The sequence below is a fragment of the Colias eurytheme genome, chromosome 9, assembly GCF_061535395.1.
Source record: "Colias eurytheme isolate Ceu_HAF_F1 chromosome 9, ilColEury1 Martin Lab GWU primary, whole genome shotgun sequence".
Taxonomy (NCBI): Eukaryota; Metazoa; Arthropoda; class Insecta; order Lepidoptera; family Pieridae; genus Colias; species Colias eurytheme.
This window is the reverse complement of record NC_142988.1, coordinates 4,171,219-4,195,912: the sequence shown is the minus strand read 5'-3', so window position 1 is coordinate 4,195,912 and position 24,694 is coordinate 4,171,219. Positions and strand designations below refer to the sequence as shown.

Here is a 24,694-nt window from a genome sequence, read left to right as displayed (position 1 = left end):
CTTTCATACTTCTAGAAGTTTTATGGAAACTTCTATAGTGTATTAATTTGAATGCAATTCACAAACATGCTTATGTAAATATTTGCAGCCATTATAACACGTGTAGGTAATTCTGAAGTTTCAAATTCTCACACCTACCGAAGTAGGCTTCTTTACTATATAACTGCAGTAGTTTTAGTTTTAAGTTCTTGTTTTATATTATTTTAGTAAGTTATAAAGTATGCTGTGATAAGACAAAGTACATGCATGTTATTTCTTAGTATTTCTTTGGTCTAATTCCTATCGCGTATATAATATCAACTCTTTCGTCTTTATATTTTCTTATAACATTTGATGAGTTAATAGTTAATACTGAATCAACAACAAATGACATATAAACATGTTATGTTTTCATATTATTAAATAAAAATGTTGACCCGACATTTTGTACAGCTGGTTGATGGCAGTGATGGCTCGTTATACGATATTCGTTGGCAGCTGAATGCATGATTGTTTTGTTTATATTTTAACTTGATTTCACTAACAATGTTTCTAATGTTTATACAAAAATATATGTTTATTGCTAAGGTTTATTATATATGTACCTAATTATTATTCTATGTAAGGAAAAATCGTAGCATAAAGATTAGACCTAGTTAGATAAAGTAAATATAAATTATTTAGTAACTTTTCTAAAGTATCATGTACTGATGGTACCTACACTATCTTCGTCTAAAAAATCGATCTACGGATCTTAATTCCTAGTTAGGAGTTAGTACGATAAGTAGTTATTCTGAAATATACCCACATTTTTTGCTACAGATCATACCTGTTAAGTTACACGAATACATATTGCCTACGAGAAAATAATAAATCCGTTTTGATAGGCTACCAGTTAATAAATAAAAATACCACGACTATACCTGGAAAGTATGAAAGGCATGAATAATAAATATCCGTAATTGATCGATGTAAGCTGATAGCTGAAGCTGCAAGCTATTTTAAACTTTATTGTCAGTGTGATAAACTCAACTTATCTCTGTATTCAGAATAATAGAGTATTATTTGTGATGATATCTTCATTTCATAAACAATATCTCGCAGATTATTTTAAAACACTTGCTATAAAGGATAGAATAGTAGGTATATTATGATGTATACTTGATTTCTTAAAAATGTTATAAAGCTACACAAGTAAGTAAGTTATAACATTTTAAATAATGACGATTCGAAAGTGCTTCTAAAAGAGGTCAAATTGAATAAATAAATGTTTGAGTTTGAGTTTGAGTATAATACAAGTACCATTTATTTTGAAATTCCCAATATTAATCACAGGGTACATAATTTGTAAATAATTTACCTACGTAGGTACTAAGTTACTTTTTAAAAATTACCATAAATATATTTCATATTTTTGAGGACAAGTAATAATGAAACAGCCTATAGGAATAGCGGAAGGTATGAGGCCAAAAAATATGCGATAAAGCATATGAAATCCTAAAATAAGCTGTTACGGACGTGTTCACCTTAAAAGAGTTTTACTATTAGTAATGTTACAATTTCGAAACTGATAGGTAGAGCATTATATCATAAATAAAAAAATCTATCCATTTTCTTGTTAAAATCCAAATAAAAATGTTTTACTCTCGAGAATGTGTATTTCATGTTTCAAAATAAACTACAACAATAATTATTTTATCAAATATTTTTACTTAACACTTTATTTGTAGTCATAGATTTCTTGTGCCCTGCATCTATTTACATATAACAATACTAATTAACCAATATATACAGTATGTCACGCGGCCGGCAAGGCTACAGCATACGGCACCTCCTGCAGCTGCCGAACGCCGCCCGCAGCTCTCCTGGCCCCAACCCACCCGCCCCGAGCATTAAGGTAAGTAAACCATAATAATTTTATGAATTTCAAAGTTTGCCTATTACTAACTTAAGTATTAAACAGGATTAAAGCTCTTTTATGTTCAGATTATAAATAGACGTCTGTAACTAAGAGCGAGAATGAGAGTTATACATGATTGGATACAAAACAAGGGACAAATCAATAGATAGTAATATCTATACCTGTTGTTTTGTTTTTAGATGGAATGCGATATTCGCACCTATTGCATTCTGTTCCCGATATTGGTTTTTATCAGCGCGTTGCTATCCAAACAAGGCCTTCGGGTCTTATTGTATATTGCATACGGAGAATATATTATGCTGTCTTCTTTTTAACTGACGTATGCTAAAACGAAGAATTCTCATCTCGGAACGATTTTCTTTATTATGTCTCTACCAATGAATGCTTACGAACTAAATTGATTCTGAATATCTTGCTCAGTTAAATAGGTAATCTTACAGTATTTAGTAGTTTTAAAATTTAAAGTAATATTAACAACTCTGCTATGAGACAAAAAAACATGAACATGAGTGTGTTTGTGGGTTAGTAGTAATTAGTTCATGCAGAATCGAGATTATGAAGTTGTTATAAAACTAATTTGCGCAATGTCTTTATAGTCTAAATTTAATATATTATGTTATTTTTGCTATTCCTATATACAGTAGTTGTGATGTGCTTACCAAGATTAATTTTCTATCTAAAATAGTTGTGACCGCATTGACCTAATAAAGATCAAGAAAATAATACCATGACACCATTTTCCGTAAGCACATCACAACACATCATTGTTAAAATGTCAACACACCTGTCTGAACATTATATGAAACTTGAAAGCATGTAAAAGTGATAATAATGCGTTGTTTACTGAAGAAATTACAAGATGCATCGTATCCATTAGCATGTGACATGCAAGGTTAAGTCTGACGAAGCGAAGGTAATGTGAAGGAAGAAAATATACTCAATGTGAAGGCATGTTTATATGAAACTCGGTCATTCGAGATAATATTTTTTTAATTCAACAAATGAGTGATGAATTATTTGCTGAACTTTCGAGAAGTGATAAATTTTAAAGTACTTAATTAACAGCTGAAATTGTTTCTTTTTTTAGTTATCGTAAGTATTAAGACTTAAGTTATTAGAAACTGAATAACTGAAAGTTGCGCAAAATTGGTCAATTCTGTAAAAACTGAAAGTAAATAGAAGTACGTACCGCTTAAAGATAGAGTTTTAGTTATGACTCGTATGACTCTACTAGTTTAGTTTCTTTATAAAACCTATTAGCTGTTTTACAAAATTATTATTTGAAAAATGTATTTATAAGTACGATAGAAAGAAGGTTACAGTAGTTTATTGCATGCTAATAAATGCTTGTATGGATTTACAACACCCACATTGCTTTGTTCTCATAAAATAATCTAGTGTGAGTTTATAAAACCAATTGAAGTCGAAGCATATCTAAAATAGATGCGTAAGTAAGCGTAAGTATGTTATATAATAAAAACCTCGTGGTTTTCTATTTGCAACAGCAACAGCCCTTAGCAACATCATAGGTTTAGAAAAAGGATACCAACCAAAAAATTATTTTTATAAAATATGAACCTTTATGTAGATAAGTAAGTTTAATTAATGTGTATTATTTCTTGAAAACAAACATTTAACCTCCAGCACATACGTTAGTTTTCTTAGAATCTCTTTATTTCGTTTCGTAGAATCTAAACTAATTCAGCTTATTCATAAATGCACTATATAAAATAATAAAATTGTAAAAAAGGTTACAAGGGGGATAAGAGATAGAAATAAAATAATTATCTTATGTGAATAATCTTTGTGCTCTCAGATGTTTATATAAATGTTATTTTTAATTGAAGAGAGGATGTTTTTGTTTACAATAAAATGTATCTCCTCATTAAGACGTTTACAAAAGGATGTTTACAACAATATAGATTGTTTGTTTTAAACAGAAAATATAACCTCGGGTTTTAAAATGAAAACAATATCAGTGTAGGATGCGAAAGGTCAGAACAATATTATTTTTAGCTTCATTATCAGATTAAAAAAGGATTACAGCTATTACTAAAGCATAATATAAATGTAAACTATTTTATTCCTACTATGCAGCGAACGAAGTATAATATAATATGATTAGAATTTAAAGCCAACTGAGCGAGCTACGCAGTAACAAGTGATTTAATTAAAATAGTGTTGAGAATAAAGCACTAGCAATAACAGAGATCCTTTATGTGTTTATTTTTGTTCGAATTCATCCAACGTTCATAGAAAAGACTTTAAAATAGAAACTAGTTACAATGGAGTAAAAGGAATTTTCCGTTTCATTTTCAAAAAGAAACACATATAAATGTCAACTTAAATGATGTTTGAAAACGTGCCCAGTTTGCGAAGTGATAAGAAATACGGTTTACTTTATATTCTTTCACTTTTGTTTTATGATTATACATAATGGAAATTCATATGTAGTGAAAAATGATTCTTTGCATGCGATTGAACAATAAACATTGAATATGTATCTGTGAGCGAAATAAACTTTAATCTCTCTAAGGCGCGGGACATATACAAGCGGCGCGGCGCGCATCGGGCGCACCGCGGGCGCGCCAGCCGGCGCGCCTCGGGCGCGCTGCCGGCGCGCCTCGGGCGCGCTGCCGGCGCGCATCGGGCGCGCTGTTGGCGTCCGAAAATGATATTTATATAGAGTGGTTAAATGCATTTTCTTCATGCATAATTTAGTAAAATTATGTTTTTTGTGCTAAAAGAGATTTGAAAGTAACGTTAATTTGAAAGTAACGATTTTGTTTTGATAATTCCTTGTAAGTAAATAGCGAGGATAACCCCACGATTGCAAATATATCTTTGTTGGAAATGTTGGAATTTACTTGGAAAATTTTATAGTACTTTTAAAGTAATTTTAAAGTAGTACTGGTGTAATGATGGAAGAAAAGAAGGTTAAAATAACACAAAATTTATATTGTACTAGCGGTCCGCCCCGGCTTCGCCCGTGGTACATATTTCGCAATAAAAGGTAGCCTATGTTCTTTCTCAGGGTCTAAAGATTATCTGTGCCAAATTTCATCAAAATCGGTCCAGTACCTAGTTTATGCGTGAAAACCATACATACATACATACATACATACATAGATAAATACATACAAACCTTTCCTCTTTATAATATTAGTATAGATAAAATATGGTTTTCAAACACAGGTTTACATTTAAACCATATAAATCTTATCATTAAAATCTCAGTTCAAAAGTATTTACAGTACTGATCATTCCACAATATTATTACAATTACAAATAAATAAAAAACACAATCAAAATCAGGATTATCTTTATTTCTGACATTGTAAATACATGGGAACTTTCATTATGCTCTTCTTCATTTTCACTTTCCCTACTGCCATCACCTGTGTAAATCATTTCATCGATTAATTCAATTCACCTTTAAAAACAAAACGAAGAAGGGTATGTAATAGCAGCTCTATATAATTCCACACAGAGAGAACACATTTTTGACTGACAGGCTACCGTCTCCTACCACCCGATTTGTTTTTGATTGTGTATGACCGTGAATTGACCTCTATTTGGATGCGATGGGGGAAGCGCGCCTGCGGTACGCCCGCGGCGCAACGGTGGCGTGCCGCCTCGACGCCTGTCCAAAATTCTTTCATACAAAATGTATAAGAAGGATGTGGTGCAAAACAGATTGAAGAGGCGCGCTTATGGCACGCCCGCGCCCGCACCGCTTGTGTTTGACCCGCGCCTTAAATTGCTTTCTAGTGATTGATATTGAAATATTATTATGATTACAATCTGGAGGGTAGCCTTTAATATGTACAGTAAGTAAACTACTCATTGAAATAATTTCTATATCATGAAACATCTAAATACATCTTTTTAAACGTGTGACGTCAATAAAGTCTGCTATTTCCAAAATGCTAAAACATTTTGCACCTCGCAAATAAATTTACAATAATATAGAATTCCGTTTAATACGTCAATCCCAGTTCATAACGGTGAATCAATATTCAATTAACTTTACAGGAAATTGTTTAAAGTTAACTTTATAAAATTTCAACAAACAGATTCAAATTTCGAAAAACATTGCTTTGTGTGTAAGGCAGCGCGATTAAACTTATTTTAGCATTCCAAAGTTACGTAATCTCTTCATAATCCATAAGAAATCGGTAGCATTCGTATGAAATAGACAAACCGTCCTCTCTCCATAAAGTTTAGCTCCCTACTGTTGCACCAGGCACGCGATCCGGGCTATAAAAGGGTTGTTCGACTACAGCGCCTCTAGTGAATAAAACATTCCAAGGTTTTTCCAACTCTGGTATATTATATAGAGTTGTGATAGAGTATAATGTTTACAATATTAATGAATCATATTGATTTTGACCTTATTTAAGTACCTATTTATATTTTTTAATAAAACAGTTATTAATTTTATTTATATATTTTATTTTCTTTGTCCGTGGGTTCACCTAGAAACTCACCCTCTGCTCACCCTGTGCGTCGCTAGTGCGCTCGGTAGGGGTTGATTTAGTTCTTGGTTCCTTGTACTTGTAATAGATGGCGCTTTTCTAAATAAAATATATTGGCTCATAAAGTTACGGTAGCTCTACGTATTTGTTGTGATAATATTGAGATGGCGATAAAACAAATATTTGTGTTGTATGTTAAGCTGTTTAAAAGTATGTAATAAAGTCATATTTATGTTTCATTACATTTATTATATAAATTTTTAGTCCGAAGCAGAAGCGAAGACTATTAAATTGTTCTCGTAGCAAGGCTCGTAGCAATTCCCGTAGAATATTGTAGCATTCGTCGTGTTTCATAATTTGAACTTGTTAAGTAACTATCGTTGGTGATTATAGTGAGTAAAACATAAAATAATATAAATTTTTATGAATATTTTATTTTAACACAAGATAATTACCTATATAAAATTATTTATTACTGAATAACATACTTCATAGGTATAGCTTATAATCTGGATCAGTCCGGGTAAGTATTATACAAAACTTTATTTTTCAAAATATGCATATGTGCTCCCTTTATGCATTACGAATGAATTATGATGATTTTACATAGAAGCCCACAAGTGTGCGATCATGGAGATAATTTACGATAATATTATTAAGAAATAATAACCATCTAAAATCTGACTTAAAATATAAGGGATCTTACACACAACTCTTGAAATTTATTTAAGATCTTTGAGAGACACAAATTTATCCAGAATTCGGACCAAAATAAATTCCCATTTGTAAACAAAATCAGTTTTGTTAACGTTAGTTAGCCATAGCAAAGCTCCCCTTTCTCGCATTCTTGCAGAAACTATTCGAATTGGCCTTTTAGTATTTATTTACAAAGCGAAATCAACTATTTATTTGTCGGACGATTGCTTTGATCCTGCAATGACCTTCTACTTACGTATTATTGACCTTCCATTAAAGTATCGGGACAGAATTGAGAGGATACAACTAAATTATTGACGTCATATTTGTTTTAAGCCGATGTAACCGGAGGCTCGTATGTGTAGGTGTATCATCCATAAAGAGATTTCAATTTGTTGCGTATTTTTTTCCACCAAAATGATGCTTTTGTTTCATTCCAATTTGATAGAATTTTTACCTGTAAGAAACACATGAAAATTTAGTTTCTTTTTTTAATATACACTTCATCATATTACATAATATATATTTTAAGAACCCAATAAAATACGAACCAAAATAACCATGGTCTGTCCACACAATTCTTTCGTGTACAGTCAGAAAAAGGGTTTCTTTTCACGGATTGCCGATGCCCTGTTGATCGGACCCTTGTCCAAGCTTGCGCCGTTTTGTCTCCATTCAAACATTATACGATTGATAGGTTTGGGGTAAACCGTACAAAATAATACCTATGTTTTTCACGTGTAAGTACGATTTGTAGTTCAATATGTACCTATTCAAACAGTGTTGTTGTAAGCAGTTACCTACTAGATATTTTTATGCACTTTGCAATTTTTATTTTATTTTAATATTAGAATAACATTTTAAGCACGTACATCACTCATTTAACGTTCTCAGTCGATCTCAAAAATATTTAAAATACAAACTGAGGGTTTATAAACCGGAAAGAGAGTCTAGTTAATTTCAGTTTTATGCAGATCATCTCAAAACCAACATCTTCTGTCTTGAAAAATAGTAGAACGAAGAGAAAAACCTTTTTAAATAATAGGTTAGTTTAATACCTAGAGGTATTAATTTTTCCCATTATTTCCGTGTCGAGTGCGCGTTGAAAGGAAAAATTGGCAAAAGGAATTTTGTGGCACTAAATTTATCGTTAATCCTGTAAGTGTTAAGTGATTAAGCACTCAACGGGTGGTCCGGTCTCTTACACGCCGATTTGTTAAACAGTTACACTTGCTAGTGTTGGGATACTATCGACATTCTATACAGGGCATTTTGGTGGCAGGGAAATAAGGCTTTTTATGCGAATATTATTACGCCGGGTCCAGACTGGTGAAACGTAACATGCAATGTAACATTCTGCCTTTCATTGCATGTTCGCTGCTGGTGTGGACGCATAGCGCGCTCATAACGCGCATTCACTACGAACATCCCGCGTTCGTCTGTTTCCGCCATTCTGCCACGAACACGGCCCTTCGATACACGTTTTTTTCGTGCGCGTCAAACCGGTAGATCACACGAAGCATGGAGTCCGAAGACCACGTTCTTGCTATGATGATTATCAGTACTTCATTATTAATAATACATCAACTCATGAAAACACGCCGAAGACCCTTTCTTTTGCTCATTCCACGCAGTCTCGTCCTCCATGTTCGTTGCGTTCTCAAACGACCGTCCACATTGGCTGCTCCGCGCACACTACGCGCCCCTTTGTGTTCGTCGAAAAACCGACAAATTTCGGATCGCTCCGCGCGCGGCTTGTAATGCTCGTAGCATGCGCGTGTAATGCACAATTCGCGCGCGCAAGACGTCCAAACTATGAGAAATTGTTACAAAGTGTGTTACCTTTCATGATACATTGCAGCAATGTGGACGGTGAATTCTTTCATTGCATGTTACATTGCATGTTACGTTTCACCAGTCTGGACCCGGCATTATATTGTTTAGCTTATATAGGTTTTGTTGACATACGCATTTTTCTTAAAAAACCTTACATTATATTTGAAATATTTTTTTATTACTTAGTTATGTAATTTCTTGTTTAATCATAATTGTATCGCATCTATACCGACTTTATACTTAAATGACTTTAAACTTATTATAGATAATAATACTTAGTTCTTTGATAATCTAATGTTTTATTTCAACTGAAATTTATTCAACTTTTAGAAAAATAATATACTATTATCGATATTCATTTGAAATACATCCCTAGCAGAACAAATATATCGAGTCAGTAATATTTCTTTTCGACAAGCCCGGACCTTTCTATAATTTACTGGCCAAACGGGAAAAGTGCTGCCCCCAGATTGAAATATAAAGACTAATTGTTATTTATTATGTCTATGAGTTACACGTTCAAATAATTTACGGTGGGTTTCATAATAGGTACTGGTTTAAATTAATAACTTAGACATTAATTTAGTTTTTACGTTGATGTTTTAATTATTTTTGTATTCAATATGTTGCATTATTTACAATCGCCCTAGATCTTGGAGTATAAGGTTAGTCGTACATAAGATTTTCTAAATGTTTTTAGTGATTAAAATGGACTTAATTTTATTCTATGGTATTACGTAATTATTTAAATTTTAAATTCAACACTATGTAGTAGATACTTAAATAAATAAATAAATAAATATCGATTAAGGTAGCTATCCTCTCAGATAAAACAGCCATAAACATTCGAGTAACGGAAAAGCTTGTGAAAATCAAGTAAAAGAGGCAATTACACCGATATAAACGTGCAATGTGTCTTGCAATAAGTTAGGATCCGCCATTTTAGCAGTTTATTGTTCCCCGATGCGTACTTGCCGATAATCGCAGCTTGCTGTGCGACTCACGGTTAAGGTGATTGCCAATAATTTTTAGGTGTATAGGAAAAAGACGTTTTTGTATAGATGAAATTGGTTTTCTTGCATTTGCATTTATAAAAATGAATAAAAATCTTGTGAAAATTATTTTATTTTCATCTTTAGAAACGGAACAAAAAGCAACGAATGAAAAAATTTACAATTTTTAACACCGTTTTAATTTTCTAAACTGCTATAGAAGTAAGGGAAGATTTATTTGTTAGGTACTATCTACTTAGGTATTCCGTGACTTTGGGATGATTTTGAAACGTACAAAAATTAAATTTCATTAAGCATTCATTGCCATGACTGAGGCCTATGTCCAGCAGTGGACAAACATAGGCTGTTAATGATGAAGCATTCATTAAACATTATATACCGATCTGTACGAAATAAATAAGGATGTAATTTGGAAGTTTGTGAGTTACAAATTCAATATCTAAGAAACTTGGGTGCTACATGTTGTCTTGAGGTTTCGGCTCAGAGCATCGCGGAACGTGACCCTCCACCGCAAAATGCCAACCTCCTAACGAGTTTTTGAAAGCGACACAAGGAAGCCATCTTACTCGCATTTGAACTGCACTAAATTGTACTGCTTTGTGATATAATCGCTTCGGCTTCGGAGTTCATCTGGAAGTAAAGGTGAGATACAGCTAATACACAACTTAAATCTAACAAAATAGAATGAACATTCTACGCATTTCGTTCTTATTTGTCACACTCTTTATAGTGCGTGTATACCCCTCAAATGCACAGAGTGAAGTTGCCTCAAATAAATTTGAAAGATAAGTAAATGTAACTTACAACAACAACTACCAGGTATCCCATATTACTCAAGTCAACCGTCTTCACTCATAATCCCGCAAATCCAACGACGATCCGTCCATTAAGTATTCATCTCGCGACATTAGTGTCTGCCGTTATTAAAACCACCTGTAAAGCCTCTCGTGTATATTGCAAGTTGTCGACGCGGCACACGTAGCGGGGTGTCGGGCGGCCCTTCCGCCTCGTGACTTTTGTCTCGAATCTCAGCGCACGTCTCGGACATCGGGGACACATCTTACGGAATTAATAATAAGCCAAGAAGCCGGGTGCGGTTTGGGCCGCAATGTGCCGAAATTTCTAACCCTCATTACGAGTCTTCTGCACTCTCCGCGCGCGCCAAACTTTGGGCGTTTGCGCTCGTATTCGGCCGTTGTTTATCGTCGCTAACGTCTTGCCGCGGCTTTAATTGTCAAATTAAAGATCTTTAAAGATGTTCTAATCGTTTGTTATTCGAAACTCCGTGATGTTGCTGTTACTTTGATATTTTATCGCCGGTGTTCCAGATGTAAAGAGTTTGAAGTAATTGTAAATATTACTCAAATTGTGCAAAATACTCCCCTCAATATTTGTATCAGTACTTTAGTTTGGATAGGTACACATTATATTTTTATAGTTACTTAAATATTATGTCTAAAGTGCTATGCAAATGAAAGTTCAACTTTCCTTACATGGAATATCATAAGTATTTTTTGACTACCAAGTAATTATTTGTCACATTGAATTCCGACTATTATCGTTTCCATAGAACTTGTCTCCAACTAAGTTACGATCTAAAGACACAAACTATCAGTTGAAATTGTATAAATACAATGTTGACAAGTATCAAATCGTGTTCGCGACGGGTTAGCGTTGACATTGTCTTGTCCGCCCCGGGCCATCCTTGAGGAGCAGATGTAATCACAATGCAGATGACATTTTGTTTCTTGTTCCACATGTATCCAATATTAGTTTACACGTGTGCTCTTCTTGTACTTTGTAAACCTAAACAATGTATCTCGTAAAGTCGTTAGTGTGCGCGATAAAAAATTGTTTCCGAGTTTGCGAACTTTTAAACTGATATAAGTCCGGGAAAATTTTCCGCGATAAAATTGAAGAAATAGTGCAGACTATTGCAGCGTTTAAGAACTATTTCCTTAATTTAGAAACTGTGTGAATTGTCGTTTACTTACATATCTTTTTAAAATAATAAAACATTCGCTCATTTGTGTTATTTAAATTTTGTATAATGCAGTGAATTATAATTCTGTAAACGTTTCATGAAAATTTACGCACACCTTCACGCACTCTAATTATTCCAGGCCATTATAATCATAAGAAAATTTACCGACAGATGAAGGGTATGTGTAATAATTTAAGATCCCGAAAAGGAAAGGATCCATAATAATTCCCAAGGAATGGGGTGAAAACATTTTCCTAAAATCAAAAGTTCGTTTCAAATTTCAATTACTTATTCGTTCGATGCGTGTGCTGCATGCGAGGGTTCCGTAGGAAATGAAATAACACTTAAATGTGATTTATGGTTGAAAATATTGTTGTATTATGAATAAGTCATTGTTTTCTTAACTAACTCGTGGCTGAACGGAAACGTGCTGCGTTTAAATTAAAATCTTAAATCAACTGTTGGTGTGCTTTCGACAAACGTTTGTTCTGTATATAGCGCGTACAAGTGCGCGTGTGATTAATGCAAATACGAAATGAATTAGCATTAAAAATGTTTTGCTTTCTGATTTCTTCATTTCTAAAGAGAATTATATCGATAATTCTACATACCAAAGGAATAGATTGTGAAATCATGACATGCGAGCTTTAAGGATTTTATGTCTCTCCATAATAAGGCAAAAAAATATAAATAAGTACCTATTAAGTAGTAACAAATGCCTACCAATCGCGAACGTACAAATTAAATCCTTCTGAAACAGCGTCCGACAAAAACAGAACAAGAAAGTTGGGCGTTCCAGCGACGTCCTTCCTTGAATTTATAACAGCCGAAAACAAGAAAACAAAAGTGGAGTCGCGCCAAAGGTACATTATCTTAACAAAGTACAGCAATTAGGTACACGTTCCACATCTGACTACAATAATTTAAATATGATAAAACAAACGACGCCGAGACGAAGAATAAGGCGGGCTCCCTTAACTTATTTATAAATTCTTCCTGTATTCGTAAGACGTTAGGGCCGGGATCAACCCTTCCCCGTATAATGCAATAAAAGGGGCACTCATATAAGTATCACCGCTTTACGTGCACCATGATAAGGGCTAATCCTTTTCTCTTTTCGTGAACGACCTTTAAATATACTTTAGCAGCTTTGTCAGATGTTTGTTAAGCATGGTCTCACGAATTTAAAGGACTACGTTTTATTTTCTGCTATATATATTCAGGCATTTTATTTACTAGTTTTATTTCTGGTGTCGAAAATAGCCGTCGTGATTTGCTAAATTTTTTTATTAAAATTTCTTATGTCTGGAAAAAAATTATCTGTTATAAAACAGATCGGTGTTTTAGTAAGCATTTTTAGATGTTCTACATTCTTGACATAACACAGATACAGACGAAACAATTTGATTGCATTGCAGCAATTAAAACGAAATAGCTGATAAGATCCAAGACGGACCCGTAGTACCGTTCCCATTAATTACTTAAATTTAATTCATACGAGACCCACGCACCAGTATTTACATTCAAAAACCCTACCCGCATAACCCTTGCCGAACTTGCAATCCCTAAGACGGTAACTCCTAAGAAGAGTTTCTTTGATAGCGCGCCTCGGTGGCTCTGAATAAAGGCCATCGGGTCGATGGAGTTTTGATCTGTAATTTTATTGCTTTGAGATGGTTCCCAGATCCGCGCTGCGAAGATTGTGGCGTATTGATCGCGGCTCAACTTTAATTTTGTCATTTAATGTTAATATCGCGAGATCGTGGGTTTCGTTCTGTTCCTTGCCATTTAATATAATATTGAGTTCCTAAAAATCTGGCTCATATGGCGAATGATACCTATAATATAAAATTTATTGATAATCAGATCACATAGAGGTAGAAACAGGAAATATTTATAATATTATCATCATATTTTAATCATTGCAAAGACGAAAAATATTTGTTATTCATATAAAAAATATCTTCACGAGGAATTTACAAATCTAATATTTTTAAATAATCACACAACATTAATGATGCAAGATTTTACAGAATGTTACGTAAAACGTGGGTTTAGGGACGAGCTAAGTCATTTATTAATTATAATGAACTTTATATGGGAGGGGAAGAAGTCAGCTGAAGAAAGGGGTGGCCATATTTTAAGACGTCACCGTCATCTGGCCAGGAATGTGTGGTTTGGGTCAGGCCTTAATTATTTATTACTAGTGGCAGCACCCGGTCGCGCTTGTTTACATGTAAAGTCAACTTACTATATTATGTATAATGTATATATAATATACTTACATAGGATATGGATCCCATTGCCAAAGATGAGTAAAACCTGGATTAATACATTAAAAGTTATCACTGTAGCTCGAGGTCAGCATTTAATAGAAAAGATATGCATTAAGGGTGCACTCACACACATCAGTCACCGTCAAGTCACCGATGACTGATCGGTGACGGTTTGTGTACGTATCCACAAACACCAGTCACCGTCATGTTGTCCGTCAGTCACGTCGCCGGTTTGACTGAATCATTGAACACATACATCAGGTTAGTGAGTGATTAGACGTGTGTCACGCTAGAGAACATGTAGCAATTGACGGTAGCACGACGCTGACTGAACTGAGACGTGACGGCACCGGGTGAGTGGGGATAAAAGTATGATACATGTATGGAAAGATTATTTGACGTGCCTGACCGGGGACGTCACTGATAGATTTCGTGCCGGCGACTGTCGTGTGGGAACAGAGTCATACTAGAACTATTGATACATATTTTTTTTTAATCCTGTCCGGTGACGTGCCGTGACGGTGACTGATGTGTGTGAGTGCACCCTAAATTGACAAAGAATGAAGCGTATAATTCCTTGTGAGATTTACTTTGAAAAATTATAAGATAAAAATATTAAAGAAAATATATACTTAGTAAGTATGACAATATTCAATCATTATTTTTTAAATTTCATAGGTAAATGTGATACAGTTAGTAGGACAAACATTAATTTTATAATTTATTTTTTAAGGCCCTGCGCAGACGGCACACTTTTTGTGCGATCGAGTCTGCGGCGCACAAAAAGTCTGCATGGCGCGCAAAAAGTCGGTCGCGGATTTTTCACAGACTCAACGCACACGACGCACATCTTCGATCATTTTGTCGGCAGAGCTGTAGGGACGTAGACGCTATGGAAATCGTGTAAAGTGTGCGCCGTCTGCGTTAGCGCGCGTTGAAGCAAACGTTCAATTCTTTTCACACACTTTTGTGCGGAGCGGCGCGGTGCGGTCTGCCCGAATTACACGGATTTTTTGTGCGCCGGACTTTTTGCGCGTCGTGTGCGTTACTGCATATAATTTCATAGGTTCTATTTTCACAGACTAAAAAGTGCGTCACGGATAGTCTGTCGTCTGCGCAGGGCCTAAGGGTTTGCCGAAACTTTACACTCACATAATATATTATGATTGAATAAATAATCTCAAATCTATATAACTAAAATATCCACTTTATCTCCACTCACAGACCACTATAAGCCAAGTTTGAGCAGCGTCAAATTACAAAGATGTACAACGAAGGACGAACGCAACGGTAACATGATCAAAGAATTTCTACGCCTGTAATCAAATGACGAAGACCTTGTTTGAGAACTGATATTATTGAGTCGTTTTCTGCTAAAAGTTGTATATAGAAGACCATTTTAATATCGCTTAATTTGGAGCGTAAATGTATAGTACTGTGAATGGTTCTGCCTACTGAGGTTAAGTTATTGTCTTAGGACGAATCTATGTGCCTAATAATTTACTATGATTAATTTTGTCATACATGTTTTTAACAAAATATCTTATTTAATAAGATATAAACATTTGTTATAAATATTTTAAAACTGAAACATAGGTTCCAACTGCCAACATAAAAAATTTTCCACCCCCATGGAATTCCTAAGACACCATGAAATAGCCCTGTTCGCAAATTCAAAAACCCTTGTACCTCCGAAAAAAGAATTCAATTACGGTGACATTTACACATCACATTTCACTGTCTTCACGAGTAGCCATGTGAACCGTCACTTGTACCCGTAACCCGTTAAATATTCAGAGTTCGGGACAGGGTTATTTCAAGTTGGTGGGGTCGGAAAGGCCCCGGCAGGCGAGGCTAACCCGCGAGCTCTCATGCGTCCCTAATTTCCGATTTGTCGACCTAAAGGGTTGACTGATTAGCATCTGCCTTGTCAAAACGCATTGAATCATCTTTGTTGTTGACGTAATGACATCTATTCGATGCTACGTAATTTTCTGTTTCGGTAATGGTGATGAATGATTGGTATGTTTTTGATATAGAATTAATTGTTGTCTTTGTTTAGTTAAGAAGGATGATTCTTATATTAATTATTATTATCACAAAACGTTGTTGTACTATAATGGAAACAGTAGTAACTAATTATTATAATAAACATTTAGGAGTCTATTGTAAGATTAAGATAACAGGAAAGGAACTCTATTATAAGAATACTATTGTCAATGTTACATGGAACGACTGTACGAATATTATCATAATATCGATAATTATTATAATAGCAGGTATAAACAATAAAGTTGACATTCATAGGTAGTTACTTACCTACTTAATGAAAGTTTTCCAAATTTTACCGCAATTTCATTTAAGAATATTACCTATCAGTAAAAATCACATTTTACAGTTTACTCTATACTTATGGAATTTTAACTACATATACTTATCTACTAATTGCCGCGTATACTACATGCGTAAATACATTAATAAAATAATTACAAGAAATGTAATCCAGAAACATTTAAACCAGGCAATAATTCTCACCAATATACCTTATTGTGATATTTTCTTCTAGATAAATAATTCAGTATTGTCATGTTGACGGGCCTAAAAGACCCCCTGCTTTTGTCGTATTACGGCGGTAATGACACGTGTAATCCCCACACGGCTGGCCTGTGACACCTCATGAATGTCTCATTTATCATCAGCCTTCAGTTTTTATGATATCCTAGTACTTGATCTGCAATGTTCAATATAGAGTTGTAATATACCATGACATAATATAAAACCTACCTAAGCTGGTACGTTGTAGAAGCTTATTCTTAACAAAATATAATCTTAAGTCGCGAGACTTACTGGATATTAAAAATAAAAATAAGTACTAATTTGTTTTTGTAAATATGAACAAATTCCCAAAACTACAACTTTTCAACTGTGAAAATGTAATATCATATATTTTAAATTCATTAAAATAAAATATATGATACATACTCAAAGTGTGCTTTCTCAATTTTGTTTCTTTCTTTTCAATTAATATTTTCTATTTCATAATAGATAGGGAGGCGAATAGGGGAATTTTCGGTAATACTCGAGCGTGGCAGTTTAAGATATGAGAGATACCTTAGACCTAATAGAACAACCTTGTAAACTATTTAGCTCTATATGTAGTGACGCGCGCCTAGGATAGACGATCAGATTAGTAAAAAAAATCGATAGTCTGAAATACTCGAGCGCGTCAGATTAAGATATTGGGGGTTGATTTTAGTGTTATAAGACTAAATTTAACTAATCTGACGATAAGTCCTTGACGCAGCCGAGTTATAGGGTCGCGAACTTGTAAAAAAAAAACGTTAATCCGGCATTCTCGAGCGCGAATTTTTTATTTTTTATTTTGAAGAATATAATCTAAAACTTACTAAAAATACTAAATCTGCCGGTTTCCGCATGACCGGAAGTCTGGAGGAGCCATTTCGTCTTCCGAAAAACGCGTTGCAGTATATAAGTCGCGAACAATACATTTTACAAAAAAAAAAGTATAAATGCACAAAAAAGGTAATTTTATTTTACACAAAAAATGTCTCTTTACATTTTTGTCCAAAGTTAAAACTTTTTGACTTGAAGCATCATGAAAACTTAAACTCCCGGTTTTTTGAGTATATCTCGAAAACTGAGGGTGTTAAAAAAATTGATATGAAATAACGATGCTTAAAAAAAAGAAACCCAAAAACCTTTTTCGGTCAGATTAAGAGAACCCACCAACATTTTTGTCAGATTAAGAAAATATGCTTTCAGGATACCGAGATAAACCTCCCCTATGAAAATCTGACGCGCTCGAGTATTTCAAAAAGACTTATTTTTTTTGCATTTTCAAAAATTCATCGTAACTTATCGTCACGCCGAAATCGTCAGTTTTTTTAAGGGGAGCTTCCTTGGGGCCTACTTAACACCCCTTCCGAAAATCTGACGCGCTCGAGTAAATTTTTTTTTGTGCATTATTGACTAATTTATATGCCTAGCCCCACCACGCAAACCGGCAGATTAGTATACCGTTGTTATCAGAGGCACTTGGGGCATACGTAGTATGAATATCTGACGCGCTCGAGAATGCCCAAGTAACTGTTTTTTTTTACATTTTTGAAAAACGGTACACGCCAAACCCACCGCTAAAATGGTTTTTACCATAGAAGCTTTTCTTTTCGAAATTATTTTATCTTTCGATTTTGATAAGTCTCGACGGCGCCGTCGAATTACGCCATTTAGCTACCTCGCCTCCCCAACTATAATAAGTAACAAACAGAATAACATACCTTTCACAATTAACTTAAAACAAAATATACTCAAAATATAGTTGCGTTAAACATTACTATTTTAATACAAAATAAATTATCACACATTAATTATTGAAACAATGAAAATTTTTAAATGACATTCGGCAATTCGTTTTTTTTTTTTTTTAATAATGTATATTATTACAGCCAGTGTTAACAATGCTTGGAAGTTGGAATAGATAAAAAATAAATCCACAGCACATTATAATTTGAAAATAGAAAAAGAAAACTTGGACGCCATTGTACTGGCTGGACAAATGAAGGTTCGAAATTTAAATTGTCCGGTGCAAGGCTGCTGGCGACGTATCGGCTGTCACATTATCGCTCCCCGACGCTGGTGGTGTTATTATCAAACTTTTTGAAGGGTCTCCGGTCGCCGGCGCGACGCCAACCGCACTGAGACGATAGTTCATGTAGAGACGCCTTTTTTTTGCATCTATGCATTCGGATTACGAATATGTTTAAACTGGTTACCTATCTTAATCTCGAATTTTAATATTCCGAATATCATAATCCAGAAAACGTTTGGACATTTTTTCATAACCCCGAATTTTAAAATTTCGATGTTTTGTTTGCCATATAATCGCAACTCCGAATTTCATTTGCCCATTTCTTTATTTGTACGACGTTTTACAATCCAGACGAATGAGTCCCAGACATACGAAATCTAAATGCACAAAATCCAGATGACCGTAATCCATATGCACGAAAGCCAGATTTTTAAGAAAAAAATTTTTGAAATACAGTTAATTGATATCCAGACAAACAATGTCCAGATTTTTGAAATTCAAATAAACGATATCCAGCGAAACGAAATCCTTCCAGGGGGTCGCAGCACGAACCTAACCTAACCTACTGAATAGATTTTAACACTTTAACCTTTCTGTAATGGGCAAGTAAAACAATAGCGAGTCGGTTCTGGCACTCGCCGGCCGCTGCCGCGGCACGCTCGCTTCGCTCGCTCGGCTCGTGCATGGGGGGTCACAGTTCAAACCTAACCTAACCTACTGAGTCGAATTTGACACTTAAACCTTTCTGTAATGGGCAAGTAAAACAATAGCGAGTCAGTTCTAGCGTGGGGGTCGTAGTTCAAACCTAACCTACTGATTCGACTTTGACACTAAAACCGGTCTGTAACGGACAAGTAAAACAATAAATTTCCTTACTGACAATGTTTATTTTCAGTCGATAGTAAAGGTATAATCACGATTGTATGGATATCAAATAAAAAGATTATGAAAATCTGGCAATAGTTTATCTGTTATACGATTATATGGGAAACAAATAAAAAGATTATGAAAATTTGGCAATAGTTTATTTGGAAAATGGTACGATGGGAAACAAAAAAAAGTTTTCTGAGAATCTGGTATAATGAGATCTGTATTATGAGAATACGGGAAACAAAAAAATACTTTTTAAAAATCTGGTTTTGGTGCATCTGGAAATTGATTCATCTGGGAAATTAAAAAAGGAATTTAAAAAATTTGTCATTCATTACATCTGTCTTTTAAAAGTTCTAACAACCGTTTTCGGGGTTTTAAGATTCGGGTAATAGAAATTCGAGTTTTTAATAGGTTACCGTTTAAACTATATATGTTGATTACGAATTTATTTTAAAATGCTACAAAAATAAATCAATTTGTTTCATATAATTTCATTCTATCCTTTTAGTTTATATCTTTAGTAAAAGAAGCTCAATAAATTGAATATAGCTAAATATAAAAACCATTTTAAATCTGCTGTAACGTTAAATATTTTTTTCTGAATATATTATAAAACTATAAGGTACTAAAAAACTTTACACCCACGTTTTTAAATAAATTTACTCGTTACATACCAAGAAATATAATAAACATACCATGTTTTAAAAATACCTCCTCCACATTTGGTCACTCTTTGTACACCGAGGTCCGAGTCCAAGAGGCGCATATGGTAATTTCTTATTCCAATAGGAAATAACGGCGGTCACTCGCAATAATCCATCACGGCTGGTTATTTGTTTGTCCCGGCCGCAGCTCGGACATGTTTTATATCATTTTACGTATTCCTTACAGGTTTTGATAAATATTTGTTTCGCGTCACTTCAGACATGTTTGGGAATTGAATATCCGGACATGTCAGCTTTGATTGGCGTGCTTCGTGTATAGTTTTGCTGTAACCTTTTTGGAGTATGAATAATTGGTTTGTGGTGCTGGTTCGGATTGGATAACAAATGTAATTTAACTAGCGCTGTTAAATACGATATTCAGTTTTATTTAAAAAAAAAAGATGGCCACCTGATTACTGTGATTGGAAAATACAGTTAAATTTATAGTGGATCATAGTTTTGAATTGAGAATTGCAACTATTGATAGCATTTTATTTATTTTACCCTTTTTTAGACTTTTATAAATTGTTATTCTGAAGTGTTACCACACGTAAATTTTATCATTTCCACAACTAATAAAGTAGATTAACCAAAAGTATACATATTTTAAATAGCACGCTCGTTAAGATGGCAGGACGGGGTAAAAACGGCAATTCTCAAGGGCGTCCATGTCATTATGGCGGAGACTAAGGATCGCATGCATACAGAATCGACCCTTATCTGTTATGCATAATGTTGGTTCCCGAAGGTGGGCAAAATATTGCAGTGGCCCGTGCCGTGTACATAGCGTGTTTTATTTTATTGTTATACATTGTATGTAAAAAAATAAAACAGAACAAATTTTATTAAATTACTAATGTGGAGAAATGCATTATTCAATTTAGTTTAGAATTCAATTTTTTTGTTAAGGGCATAATTGAACAGATTATTAAAAATAATCACATCATTTTGTATTAGACTGATTATTTTTCGGACCCAAAAATCGACCAATAGAATTGCACCATTCGACGTCACGTGGTACAACCTACATGTATTATACTGATAATTTTTTGAAATTTTTCTCTGGTAGTTGACGTCAAACTGACAACAACCAACAAACAACGAAGTCCAACCTTTTCTTAGAATTGTATTTCGTTTGAACTTTCAATCTAAAATGTTAATTTTTCTAGTTCTTGTAAAATAACTAGATTTATTTTGTAAAAATAACCAGAACACCATGTATACAGGCGAATAACCGCCATATGCGTGAAACGTCATGCGATGTCAGTCTGATGGATTTTGTTCTAGAATCTATTACTGTTTTTTATTTGTCCCGTCCTCTAACAATGTGACCAGCCATGAATATAAATGACTCGCATTGCTCAAATAGAAGTGTATTTACATAGATATTGGGATAGGCGTATCTATCACAAAGAAATGTATCACATGTGAGATAATATCTATATACTCACTCTAAAAGTAGTGTATGTTTTTATAAAAAGTGAAAATGTTATTTTTAAGAATCTAGCAATGCTGGAGACTAGAGTTTACTTTTTTAAATTTAAAAGAGCATATACTCCACCATTCCATGACTTTCAACTTGTCATGAAAGTTTAAGACCTAGCGTCAAATAGATAACCTAAAGGGTTCAAATAAAGAATAACAGTTTTTGTCCACGGGTGAAACTATTACCTAGACTGAGCTAGTACAGTAAAAAAACTCAAATACCCAATTAAATGATATATCTAAGTACCTCAAACAAATACAAATATTAATTGAACAAGACGTAATTCATTATACTGAACTATAAATTATCATTTAAAAAGCACTTTTGAACTGACAAAGTTATATATCTACAAGAAATTGTAATTTAACAAATTATAATTAATCAAACTTCAAACCTTTATTGTCCGTTAAATGTTCTTTAAGTAGTTATTCTCAAGCTGCTAGTAATCAGCTTTTGTACAAACAACGAACTGAAAGATCTTCAATATCGAAGTTCTAAGTCAGACGGTTACTTATTATTACAGTAGTGTATTCCGCTTTTCAACGTTTTTCGTGTTAAATAGAATGATATATAATGTAACAGTGACAATAGAATAAACATAATATAACATAATATAGATATATTATATCTTAATGCAAGCTTCCTACCACGGCTCAAGTTGCATTTCACGTAAACGTATTTGAAAGTTTTAGTTCTCCACGATTTTTAAGATAGATAGGTGGAATTAGGTTCTCTTAAATTTAAAATATAATATAATAATAGAACAAAAAATCTCACCCACCCTAATACCATAATCATACAGTGCTAGGTGCGAACAAAAAACAAAAACATTAAAGAATTTTAATCCAGTGTCCCTGATATCGTATCGGTTTCCAATTAACAGTGGCACAGTTGAGTCTCATTATATTTTTAATTTGGGGGAGGAATCTCAAATTAAAGCGGGCGACGTCAAAGGACAACCTCGGCTGCCATTAGAGCTAAATAATTAAAGAATTCGACCGTCTTCAGTCGTTAGACGGTATTAAGAAACCGCTCGCTAACTGCGTCATTTTGATTTAGCTAGTAAAGAGGAGCTTGTAAGTTTAGGAGTAATTAAAAAAGTTTAAAATCGATAAATAGCGCGAGCCTCGTGCTTGTTTTGGTGTTGTTACGTAGATGGTTATGCCATGTAACTGTTCTAAATATGCAAATAGATCGGTAATAAATATTATAACTGGACTTTTGACGAATAAGATCAAATAATGCGGTGTGATTATTACTGGAATTTTAGAATCAATAGATCAAATTGAGAGAGCATAGAGGTGAAAATAAAAAGCGTTGTATTCTAAAAAAAATGTGCATTAGTTTTGTAAAAATGAAATTATTATAAGATTAATTCCAGAAGCTTTTCTTCTTATAAGCTATCCAGCGTAAATATTATTATAATTTTAATAGATGATCAACCACATATCGCAAAATACGAACTGAAAAATCCAAACAATACAATGAAATACATATTCGTCTATTAGTTATACATCAGTCTATTACATATCTCTAAGAACACGACCCCAGGTCCCCAAATTGTCAATAATAGTTTCCTTCTAAGACGATAAACTATTAGCAACTTCTACGTATTATTAAGATTTGGCTAGACGTGTTATAAGGGCCTGTTTATATGCAAATTCTTTAATAACGCTACCGTTACGTTGGGTGCATGAATAGTGTTATAAAATGTATATTTTGTAAGTCTTTATTTGAAGGTAAATAATGGTTAAATGCTTTGTAGCACTACTTCATTTTACCCTTAGATCATTACTTAATGATCTAAGATTTTACCTAGTCAGACGCAATAATAAAAAAAAATATATCAGCATTCATTATTTTTCTAATTCTAAGCAGCGACAAAGAAAATATTAGCTGCACCCAAGATGACACCCAGTATTTAATATATGCGATTTTTTTCAAATCCACAGCAGATCAAAAACAATGATGCTACATGATGATTTTCAATGTGTTGAAAGGCCCAATGAACGTAGGATTACGATATGGAACCATTATGGAGCATTTGTTTTTGTTACATACCTACATGTGCTTGCAATACGTTCTGTTCTAAAATTTAATTTAAGATACAGTTTCCATATATAAGTGTTAATAAAGCCATTTCATGAATTGTTTTATAGCTGTACCTTTATAAAACTTTGCATCACAAAGGTGTCATTGACGCGACATTATTCAAACGGAATAAATCCAAATTTCTAAGGTCCAAGACCCAAGGGACTAATTTCGACAGAGATGACCGCACTTGAGGTAGTAACGTTGGGATGAAAATGCAAATCCTGAGCGGACAAGCGGTTGGAACGCCGCGATTTTTAGAGTTACTAAATAAATGAAATAATATGAATGTCGCAAACAATTTAAGATTCATGCACTGCAAAATAAATCTGCCAACTAATTATAAATGCATACCGATTGGAACAATTATTACAGGATAGATATGCGTAATTTCATTTGCATTTAAACGATCTACGTATTTTTAAGTTTATGTTTTAAATAGCAAAAGAGCTAAAATAATGATATATGAAAATATTAAATAATGATTGATATAAGCCCAATCTACCATAAAATAATAATTAATTCAGTTAATATCTACCTACATGTAAAATAATCCACAACAAGGTTAAATTTTTCATTTTAAAATACTTGAAAAAAAACGTCCGTCTGTACACATAAAACGTGACAGACAAATTACGATTCGGTTGTTCAAGTACTCCGCGAGAAGGGGTATGTTTACATTTTAATGGAAGATACGTACTACGGGCTACCCTTCTTGAGGGAATAATTTCTAAAACCTGATTAAATG

General features: G+C 33.8%; 1 protein-coding gene across 1 annotated transcript in view; it reads left to right on the top strand.

Annotated features, from left to right (window-relative positions):
- Positions 1–1,774: 1,774 nt before the first annotated feature.
- LOC149905734 (uncharacterized) overlaps positions 1,775–24,694 on the top strand; it is a 162,866-nt gene continuing 139,946 nt past the window's right edge. The window contains exon 1 of the mRNA XM_090105306.1: positions 1,775–1,876. Within this exon, the coding sequence (XP_089961432.1) occupies positions 1,775–1,876 (102 nt within the window). The remainder of the gene's footprint in view (positions 1,877–24,694) is intronic.